The sequence below is a fragment of the Rattus norvegicus genome, chromosome 20, assembly GCF_036323735.1.
Source record: "Rattus norvegicus strain BN/NHsdMcwi chromosome 20, GRCr8, whole genome shotgun sequence".
Classification (NCBI taxonomy): domain Eukaryota; kingdom Metazoa; phylum Chordata; class Mammalia; order Rodentia; family Muridae; genus Rattus; species Rattus norvegicus.
The window spans coordinates 46,266,282-46,277,500 of NC_086038.1; the positions used below are offsets into that span (position 1 = coordinate 46,266,282).

Genomic DNA, 11,219 nt, shown 5'->3' on the forward strand with positions numbered 1-11,219 from the left:
AAACAAAGAATTCACAGCTGAGGAATGCCAAATGGCTGAGAAACACCTAAAGAAATGTTCAACATCTTTAGTCATAAGGGAAATGCAAATCAAAACAACCCTGAGATTTCACCTCACACCAGTGAGAATGGCTAAGATCAAAAACTCAGGTGACAGCAGATGCTGGCGAGGATGTGGAGAAAGAGGAACACTCCTCCATTGTTGGTGGGATTGCAGACTGGTACAACCATTCTGGAAATCAGTCTGGAGGTTCCTCAAAAAATTGGACATTGAACTGCCTGAGAATCCAGCTATACCTCTCTTGGGCATATACCCAAAAGATGCCCCAACATATAAAAAAGACACGTGCTCCACTATGTTCATAGCAGCCTTATTTATAATAGCCAGAAGCTGGAAAGAACCCAGATGCCCTTCAACAGAGGAATGGATACAAAAAATGTGGTACATCTACACAATGGAATATTACTCAGCTATCAAAAACAATGACTTTATGAAATTTGTAGGCAAATGGTTGGAACTGGAAAATATCATCCTGAGCGAGGTAACCCAATCACAGAAAAACACACATGGTATGCACTCATTGATAAGTGGCTATTAGCCCAAATGCTTGAATTACCCTAGATGCCTAGAACAAATGAAACTCAAGACGGATGATCAAAATGTGAATGCTTCACTCCTTCTTTAAAAGGGGAACAAGAATACCCTTGGCAGGGAATAGAGAGGCAAAGATTAAAACAGACACAGAAGGAACACCCATTCAGAGCCTGCCCCACATGTGGCCCATACATATACAGCCACCCTATTAGACAAGATGGATGAAGCAAAGAAGTGCAGGCCGACAGGAGCTGGATGTAGATCTCTCCTGAGAGACACAGCCAGAATACAGCAAACACAGAGGCGTATGCCAGCAGCAAACCACTGAACTAAGAACGGGACCCCCGTTGAAGGAATCAGAGAAAGAACTGAAAGAGCTTGAAGGGGCTCGAGACCCCATATGTACAACAATGCCAAGCAACCAGGCTTCCAGGGACTAAGCCACTACCTAAAGACTATACATGGACTGACCCTGGACTCTGACCTCATAGGTAGCAATGAATATCCTAGTAAGAGCATCAGTGGAAGGGGAAGCCCTTGGTCCTGCCAAGACTGAACCCCCAGTGAACGTGATTGTTGGGGGGAGGGCGGTAATGGGAGGAGGATGGGGAGGGGAACACCCATAAAGAAGGGGAGGGGGGAGGGGGATGTTTGCCCGGAAACCGGGGAAGGGAATAACACTCGAAATGTAAATAAGAAATACGCAAGTTAATAAAAAAAAAAAGAAATTAACATAGGCTCTGTACAAATAAAATTTGGTCTTTAAGCAAAAATAAATTTATGGTTCTATTTTCATAAGATCAACAAGTTTTTCTTTTATTAAAAATAGGAGGGGTCAGTGGTAGAGCACTTGCCTAGCAAGCACAAGGCCCTGGGTTCGGTCCCCAGCTCCGAAAAAAAGAAAAAAGAAAAAAAAAATAGGAGTTTTTCTCACATAATAAAACCTAATTACGATACCCCCTCTCTCTATTCTTCCCAGCCTCTCCCCACCTCTCCTCCCATCTGGATCCACTCTCTTCTGTTTCTCATTTAAAAACAGACTTCTTTATGTGCTAATAATAATAATAATTAATAATAATAATAATATATAATATATAATAAACCAAAACTAACACACCAGAGTTGGCTAAAACAAGCAAACAGAGGAAAAGAGCCCAAGAGAAGGCATAAGAAAGAGACCCACTCATCACACACTCATGAATCCCATAAATTCACTAAACTGGAAGCCATACTATATATGTGAAGGAACTGAAGGTTAAAAGAGAGGAAGAAGAATATATGTAAATAGAATTAAATCAATAAAGGGGATCCACGAGAAGACGTCCCGAGATAAGGAACCTCCAGAGACGCTGCCATGCTTGTTCATCTTCTGCCGGCATCTGCTGCTGGGCAGGCAGGCCATCCTACTCAGGAGTTCCCTTCCCCAGGGAGACTCCCTCAGAGGAAACAAACCTCCATGTGCAAGCCGCTATCACCTGCAGATAGCTCTGGCTGGGGATGAGAGCCTGTGTCCACTCCTCCCTTCAGCTACAGAGCCCCGTCTAATGCAGACCTGAGCAGGCCCTCCCATGCGTGGTCTCTGAGCTCATATGCACGACGCAGACCAACGACTGTTAAGTATCTCTGGTTATCCATTTTAACACAGAATTCCAGAAACTATCTTGAGGCTCAAGTACAGTATTTAAGCAATATCTTAAGTATTACAATTCCCTTGAGAGAGTCACACATTAATTATTAGTACCCCAGTTTAGTTCCATAATTCGACAGAAATTAATTTCAGTTTTGTCTGTTAAACTCAGTTTTACCACCTTTGCTTGACAGATGCATTTAATATCATTTAGCCATGAATGAAGACAAGTTATACTAAGAAGCTGGTTTCCAACTGGGCAAGGTGCAGCCCTGAGATCCCAGCACATGTATTATAACTTGAGGAATGACTTGATTAAGTTTAGTATGGCCAAGAATGACTCAGGAGCCCATTTCGAATAGCAGCGCCACCAAGCGTCAGTATTAGCTCATAACACCGTGAGCGTACGATGACAGTCTTGAAAAGTGGATGAATCAGACACACACGAAAACATACAAGCCACTCGGGATGATGGATTAAAGATCACTTCACTGAGAACCCTCTGTTCTAGGACTTAATGATTTTAGCCTTACATTGTGCTTGTGTTTACTTTGTAAATAAATGATTTACTCTATTAATGACTAAAGATACATCTTGAAAACTGCAAAGCAGCCGCTCTCTGAGCGCCACCAATGCACACAGGTTGTTACTGGTGAACACGCTCTTGAGTTCTCCACATCAGTCTGGACACTATAGCCGACCAACGCCTGGATACTGCAGCAGACAGATGCCTGGACACTACAGCAGACAGATGTCTCCATTTATCACACCTGTGTCTGTCCAGCCTGCAATGTCTGTCCAGCCTGCAGACCGGTCACATGGCCATCTTAACACTTCGTCACAGTGCTCTACCATTTGCTTACTGCTTGTCCGTCTGCTTGCTGCCTGTGTTAAATAGATCTTCACAAATGCCTCTGTACCAAGAGAGAGTTCTGTTTCCTCTCCCAAAACATAGTCTTAGAATATCTCTTCAATCTTAATGCTAGAGTCATTGCAGCAAAACGACTCACTTACTGTGGACCAGCAGTGCATCGGTACTGAAATACTTTTTCCCATTTCTAATTAGCTTCTACTTAATTTTGCCAGATCATTAACTGAAACTGAACTATGGCACTGTTACAACTCTGCATTAGAACTAATACAATTTCACTTTTATGAAAAAATGATTAAAAATTCCAAAATGAAGCTATTTGTTTAGGTTGTATTAATTTCTTCCGGAAACAAAGGTGATTTCCATGGTAACTATAAGTACCTCTACTCTATCATTTAAAATGTCAAGAATCAAGTTTTTAAAAGGAAAACACTTACCTAAAGTAAAAATTGCTGGACAGATCCACATTTTGGAATATCCTTAGGTACCTAAAATAAACAAAGCATGTTATAAAGAGGAAATGCTGTTTTTCGTGGCCTAGCACACAGCCAGAGATATCCTTACACTGGTGAGCGCGCTCACTGAGCTGAGCCATCCCAGCGTCTCTGGCATGGGCACGCATCTGCCAATCATCGCTCAGATAGGCACCTTTAGCACAGCGTGCACCCCATTATGCAGCGATTGTGCTTCCCAACCAGGCAGTGCACGGGCAGGGTATGGGGGCAAGGGAGGAGTAAAGACAGTTGTTGTTGGTGGTGGTGGTGGTGGTGTTCCCAGTGAGCTTTACAAATCTTGAGCAGACGGAGAAAGGGAAGGCGCAAAAGTAACCAAGACGCTGTGAGTTACCGTAACTAAGTTGAAGGTCGGAAAGAGGACAGGATGGAATATCCCTCCAGCCCACCACGCACGAGACACTGGTCCACAGTTATTTCTATGTGTTCACATTCACACTTAGCTAAGTAACTAAGTCATACTTTTCAGGGTTAAAATTCTCTCTAGACCCACCAGCCCTGTTCCTTCTCCAGAGGCAACGTTTGAGTTTCTGCTCCCATCCTCAGGCTGTGGTGCCTTTACTTTGCTGGTGTAGGAATCTTCATATAGTCCACTGGACATCTTTGTAGGATCACCTCAAACCCTGTATGCTTTTCTGCAACTCTCAGTTCCCATGCACTGTGTGGATGCAGCTGTACTGAGAACTAAGGATTTAACTTGTTGAACTGTTGCTACGTCATCACATATGTTAAAGGCCATGTGTTATTTCTGCATTCCTCAACTAGACAATGCAGCTAGGTGTGGGAGCACACACATCCCTGCAGCTGGGTGTGGGAGCTCACACCTGTGATCCCTACGGCTGGGTGTGGGAGCACACACCTACGATCCCTGCGGCTGGGTGTGGGAGCACACACCTATGATCCCTGCAGCTGGGTGTGGGAGCACACACCTGTGATCCTTACAGCTGGGTGTGGGAGTACACACATCCCTGCAGCTGGGTGTGGGAGCACACACCTGTGATCCCTACGGCTGGGTGTGGGAGCACACACCTATGATCCCTGAGGCTGGGTGTGGGAGCACACACCTGTGATCCCTGCAGCTGGGTGTGGGAGCACACACCTGTGATCCCTGCAGCTGGGTGTGGGAGCACACACATCCCTGCAGCTGGGTGTGGGAGCACACACATCCCTGCAGCTGGGTGTGGGAGCACACACCTGTGATCCCTGCAGCTGGGTGTAGGAGCACACACCCGTGATCCCTGCACTTGGAGGCTATGGCAGGAGGCTCATTGTGAGTTTAAGGCCAGCCTGAGCTCCATAGGGAGACACTGTCTCAGGAGTTAAAAAAGAAAAGCGAAGCCTAAAAAGAGGAAATACAACGCACACAAGAATACTGCACTTTCCTGTCCACACCTGTCAGTTCCTCTGAGGCCGTGTACAGAGGCTGAACCACTTGCAGTAGACACTGTACATTTCAGTTTTACTGCAACATGTAAACTGTATTTGCTAAGGCTTAACCCAGTATAACTCCAACTCCTGGTGTGAGGACTCCCTGACACTGTGTAAGCAGAGGGTAAATAATTCCCACATCCCTGCTAGCATTTGATGACGGCAGGTGCCATCCGACTAAAGGGGAGGAACTGGCCCAGCGTTAGAGTTCACTGTGAGCAAGGTGCCCGTCTCTTGTGCTGCCCGCCCCTCACTCTGGAGCACTTCTCGGGGCTGGTCTTAGCATCGCTGGTCAGAGCAGCCCTTCAGAGCGTCTCTGCACTGAGCCAGGTTGGGTGCTCTGTCTATCTGACCCTGGACTCCTAAACGCCTGTATTGTGACGACACTGTTGGTTTTGAGAGCATTGACATTCATCGCTGCTTTCCTTCTGCCTTGTGCTTTCTGTGTTTTATTTATGTAATCGTCCTCCATGCCAGGGTCATAAAACTGTTCTCCTTTGTACTTCTGAAACTGCTTGTTCAGTATTATCAGAGATTAGAATATAATCTCACTTTCGTCAAAGGGAAAACAAGCAAAACTTTGTCTCCTCCAGGGTCTTGTAGTGCTCTCTCTGTGGGATCCATTCCCTATGGGAAGTGGGTGTTTCCTGGGTTTCCTTCTCTGCACCGATCAATGCCTGTGCCCTCATCAATAACCAGCACTCTCACCACAGATACTATCTGATTCCTCAATTACTGTGAGGGCTACCTCTGCTTAGCCTTTCCCCTTCTCCTTTAACATTGCTTTGTTTTTATTTTACGAGCATGAGTGTTTTGTCTGCACATACTTATGCACACGCCTGACGCCTGTGGAGCCCAGAAGATGGTGTGGGATGCCCTGGACCTAGAATTACAGATGGCTGTGAGCTGCCAGCCTCCACAAGGGCAGCAAATGCTCTCGAGGCTGAGCCACCCCTCCAGCCTCCTCTTTGCCCGCTGTGTTTCTGTTTTTCAGAGTTGGCTAGACCAAGATTAACTTTTGATTTTCTATGTGAATTTTAAAGCCTTTGTTTTACATTTTATTTAAATGTGTGCTAGGATTATGTGCACATGAGTATCAGTGCCCCAGGGGCCAGAACTGGACACTGGTCTGACCCGAGCTGGAATTACTGGCAGCTGTGAGCTGCTGATGTAGGTGCTGGGAATCGAACCTGGGTCTTCTGCAAAGGCGGCGAGCTTCTCACTGCTGAACCCTCTCTCTAGCCCCTCAATATGAATTTCGGGTTTGTATATTCCACTTGCTTCTGAGAACACCTTGGAATTTGGATTTTGGTTGCATTGTATCTCTCAATTAATTAAAAAATACTAACCTTATAATTGCAAGTCTTATTATGCATGAACAAGTGGACATTCGCCCTATTTATTTGGGGCTTAAAAAAAAATCTTCTGGTACTGTTTTACATTTTCAACACTGAACTTTATGTAGCTCTTGCCATAGTCACTCCCAGGTAACATATGGTCCTCAGTGCTATGAACAGCACTGCTCGCTTTTCTCTTTGGCTACTGCCTGTGCTGACTTGTCTTGGTTGCCAACTTGACTATATCTGGAATTAACTAAAACCCGAAAATGAGGGGCACAGCTGTGAGGCTTTTTGCTTAATTTGAAGTAGGTAGATCATTTCTAATCTGGATCTTTGAGGTGTGAAGACAGGCCTTTAACCCAGATCTTGAGGTGGGAAGGCACACCTCAACCTGGGCCACACCTTCTGCCGGAAGCCTATGTAAGGACACAGTAGAGGAAAGCGTTTGCTCTTTTTTGCTCTGGCCTTGCTGGCAAGTTCATGCCTTCACTGGCACTAGAACCCACTTCTTCAGGATTCGGGTACATAAGAAGCCCAGCTGAGACATCCAGCCTCAAGGACTGAGCAACTTCTGGATTCTTGGACTTTTCACTCACAGCCAGCCATTGTTGGATTAGCTGGACCACAGCCTGTAAGACGCCATTCTAGTGGATCTCCTTTCTATACACAGAATTCATCCCTTGACTTCTGAGTCTCTACAGAACCCTGACAACGTACTGCAGGCAGGTGGAAACATCACTGGTTCTCACACACTGCTTTTCCCTCAGTCACCTTTGCTGAATGTTTGCCATAGTTCTGAAAGTTTACGGGCATTCTTAGAAATATTTGTCTCTGTTTCCACTTAATTCCTTATTTCTCTGATCAACCTTTTATTTTATAAACATTGCCTTAGCTAGGGTTTTACATACAATATTGAATATTAGTTATGGTAGCATATTCCTGGATAGTTCCTTACCTAAACTAAAGGCTTTGCTTTTAAACTTTTATTGTGAGAATAATTTTATTGTAGCTTTTAATAAATACCTCTCGAGAGGTTGGGAGACACTGTTGTAAGCTAGGATTTGAGCACAAGCATCTGGAATTTTGCCAAGCATATTTTCATTTCTATGAAGATGATCATAATTCTTTTCAACAACATCATAAAGTGGCAAATTGTTCCAGTAAATTTCCTCATGTCAATATAGCTATGAAGTGCAGATAACCTCTACTGACCAAATGTATAAAACACTTAGCAGTATTGCATTTTACTTCCTGATTTTTTTCCTGATGGTTTTCCAAACATTCTTACTGTATTACTAGATCATATATCTCTATGATTACATTAGGAAATATTACTTCATTCCTCCTATACCAAGCTACTGATACAATTGTTTATTATATTGTAGATAAAGTCTGCCTTGGTGTCCTTTGAATTTTACAGCATGACATCATCTGAACCTTGGTTTATAGTCCGTATGCTTCCTAACACTGTCCTTTATAGAGCTGTGTACCTGTGTGCACCCCTGCCATGTCTTCACTGGGAATCTAAGTGAAAGTCACAGGATGCACCTGTCATGTTGGTCCTTAAATCTACAAGTCTATATTTTTTCTTTGATGGTTTGCACATTTGCACATCTTGGAAGATCCCTGTTTTACAAAAGATCCCACAATATGGATTTGCCTGTTTCTTAATGGGGAAAACATTTTCAGTAAAATGTTACCTAGTCAGGTAGTCTATGTTGGTCCCATTGTTTCCCATGAAAAGGTGACGTTAGAGCTGGAGAGGCAGCCCAGTGAGTGAGGTGCTTAACAACATAAAACACCAGCTACGGCTCCTGTAACCAGCGCTAGCAGGCGGGTGAGGGGACAGAGGCATCACTGGGGCCTGCTGGCGGCTACTCTCGCTAGAGAACAACAAGGTCCAGTTTTGTGAGAGGCCACATCTCCAGGGGATGCAGCAGAAAACTATACAGCAGGACACCCAACACCCAGCCTGTGCATGCAAACCCACACACATACGTGCACACAGACAAACAGACAACACACACAACAAACACACAGAGGTGACACTAAGTGTCACCATTTGGTTACCCTGCAAATAATCAAAAGGCATGCGTTGATCTTAGCACGCTGACGCTGTGTGAGCCTTGTTTCCCACACCTGGAGCTTCAGGAGTGAGTGCTGGTCCTGGTCGAATTCCCAGAAAAGAACTTTACTGCCCCCAGCAGACGCTGGGATTTCCAGCCAACATTTGGTGTTTCTATAAAACACTTGTATTTCTTCGGTTCTGCTGCTGTGGAAAGTGAATACTAACTTGTCGGTACCGGGGCACACGTACCTAGCTTCGTCGGGGTGAGTAATCCGAACAGAGTCATTGGGGATATAAATCATACTTGTATCTTCAATCTTATATATTGCATGGCCTCCGATATCCGCCATCTTCCTCCGCTTAGTTATTAATACGATATAGTAGCCTTCTAAGAACCTGACAAAACCTGTAAGTAAAAAAAAAAAACAAATATAATGTCATATAAACTTAGCAATGCAAATGATCTTAGGAACATATTTACCAAAGACTTTGCACGTTTCCTACTTTAATACTTTTATAGCTTTACAGTCATCTAAGTTTTTGGCACTTACATAACCTAAAATTATTTGGGGAGGTGGCTGGGGATGTGTCTAAGTTGTAGAGCACTCGCCTAGTGTACACAAAGTCCTGGGTTCAGTCCTGGCACAGATTAAATCCGGCACAGAGGCATGGATTTACCATCTTACCCCTGGGGATGAAAGAGCAGGCCATCTTCAGCTACACAGTGAGTCTGGGGGTAGCCTGAGCTACATAACCTAATCCCGTGTGCGTGTGTGTGTGTGTGTGTGTGTGTGTGTGTGTGTGTGCATATACATATATGATTGGACACATAGAATACATGTTGTATACAATGTATACATTATGTACAATCTTAAGGAGAGTTGTTCCAGGGAACACTTTTGATTCTGTATAAAGAAAACCTTCTAGAAGTCTGGCAATAAAGACAACACACTGAGTTGTACACTTAAAAGTGAGTAAGATGGAATATTTTATGATTTACACACACACGCACACACACACACACGCACACACACACACGGAGTTAGACGCACATTCACACAGACACACACAAATGAAAGAAAGAAGAGATAAAGGAAAACAATGTAAAAAGTACATAATGAAAAAGGCTGAAAAGTGGCTCAGTGGTGGACCGTTTGCCCAGCATGCACCGGGGCCTAGGCTTGATCATCAACACTGGACAAAGGGAGAATGAGATAAATCCATAAGAAAAGGACACACATAACACACACACTGAGGTCCTCTGAACCATTCATACCTGTCTCTGCATCTCCTGACTGATACAGCCAGGAGCCCCTTCTAACCACAACGTCAGTGGCTGGAAGACAGCCACTCATGAGCTAGGAAAGCTGGGGCAGGTCAGAGGTTCTGGAGCACCTTGGACTTTCAATTCTCTAATTAAGGATATTCGGCCCATACTAAAGAGTTTACAAAACGATGTTTAATTTTGTGTCTAATAATTGGAATGTATATATCGTACATCAGTGGCTAAAGAGTCAGATGCTCTGTGGCTGGGCAGTGTTAATTTCTTAGCAGGCCAGTACTTGCAAAACAAGCGCCCTCCCTCCGGTCACAGAACTCTGGCTCTACAGTTAAAACAAGTTCCTAGAGGTGGAGAGGGGGCTGGTGCTGAAGGGACAGCGGGAGGATCCTGACAGATTCTTGCCCCAGGGAAACAACCACATCTTGTAGAACTTATAAACCAAAGCAAACACCGGAAGTTCAGTCTTGCTGCACGAACAAATGCACAAATGTCCACACAAGGAAACCTACTAAGGTTTTGGTAAGGACAGCAGGCCATGGTGTGCGTGAATGTTCTCTGAGCCAAATGACCGCAGCCTTCAGGAGGCCAGCTGTGCCTGCTTGCAAAGGACAGCACCCGGGGCTTCGCCGCTGACCTCTCACAGAAGGAGAGCGTCGCTAGACCCTTAGCCGAACATCTAGACATTCCTCCAACTAGTCACATACAATTCTCCTGTAACTGCTCACAGACTTAGGATCTGGGGGAGAAGGGACTCCATTAGGGCCACCATAGGAAGCCACCATCCATGCTGGGCCCCCACTTTCCAATGTGGCTGCTTTGGGGTCACATGCTCCTGTCAGTCACCTGCCACTAGGTCCTGTAGGCTCAGTAAACACAGCGGCTCTTCAGGGGAGTTTTGATGGGACTAAAGTTGGGTCTGTTACTTGGACCTGGGGAGAGAGGGAGATGCTGCTTTATCCTCACAAGAATGAGACGTCACAAGACAATGGCATTGAGCCATGTTAGTCTCCTCTTTCTTCTTACTAACAAGTATCAGTGCCCCTCTGTTTAAAAATATTCCTGTCAGATAAAGCTAAGAACTACAGACAAACATCAGCCAAAATCAGCCTCTCTGTCTTCACTCTCTGGACCCCTGGCCCCAGGCCAACTTCCCTGAGTACTTTCTAAGACTAGATAATAGTCCCCAGGTAAAAGCAGTTCCTCTCTCTCTAAAGTAAAGAAGGTCACATCACTTGAGTGTAATACTGGGGACATTGAGCTGGGTATGTGTGAACAGAATTTACGGAGCACTGGAGGATGAACCAATTCGACCACTCACTGACCAGGGACAACACCCAGCTCGAGAGTTCCTGTGCCAGCCGGCTCCTCAAAGTCTTCAGTGAGCGCTGTCCCCTCCTCCCAGCATAGCTCTTGAGAAACAAAGCATCACCCCTAAAACCAAATCTCTCTGAGGCTCATGCTTGGTCCCTGAGACCCTGCATCCTCTGCCTCCATCAC

At 45.0% G+C, this 11,219-nt stretch overlaps 1 protein-coding gene across 5 annotated transcripts in view; it reads right to left on the reverse strand.

Annotated features, from left to right (window-relative positions):
• Fig4 (FIG4 phosphoinositide 5-phosphatase) overlaps positions 1-11,219 on the reverse strand; it is a 123,462-nt gene that overhangs the window by 83,057 nt on the left and 29,186 nt on the right. For 4 of the 5 annotated variants that reach the window (XM_006256541.5, NM_001047096.1, XM_006256540.4 and 1 more), the window contains 2 exons: positions 8,690-8,846; positions 3,530-3,580 (listed from right to left, as the gene is read on the reverse strand). In XM_006256541.5, the coding sequence (XP_006256603.1) occupies positions 3,530-3,580; positions 8,690-8,790 (152 nt within the window). In that variant the 5' untranslated portion in view covers positions 8,791-8,846. Of the gene's footprint in view, positions 1-3,529; positions 3,581-8,689; positions 8,847-10,565; positions 10,652-11,219 lie in introns of all 5 variants that reach the window. The other variant, XM_039098766.2, reaches the window with a different exon arrangement.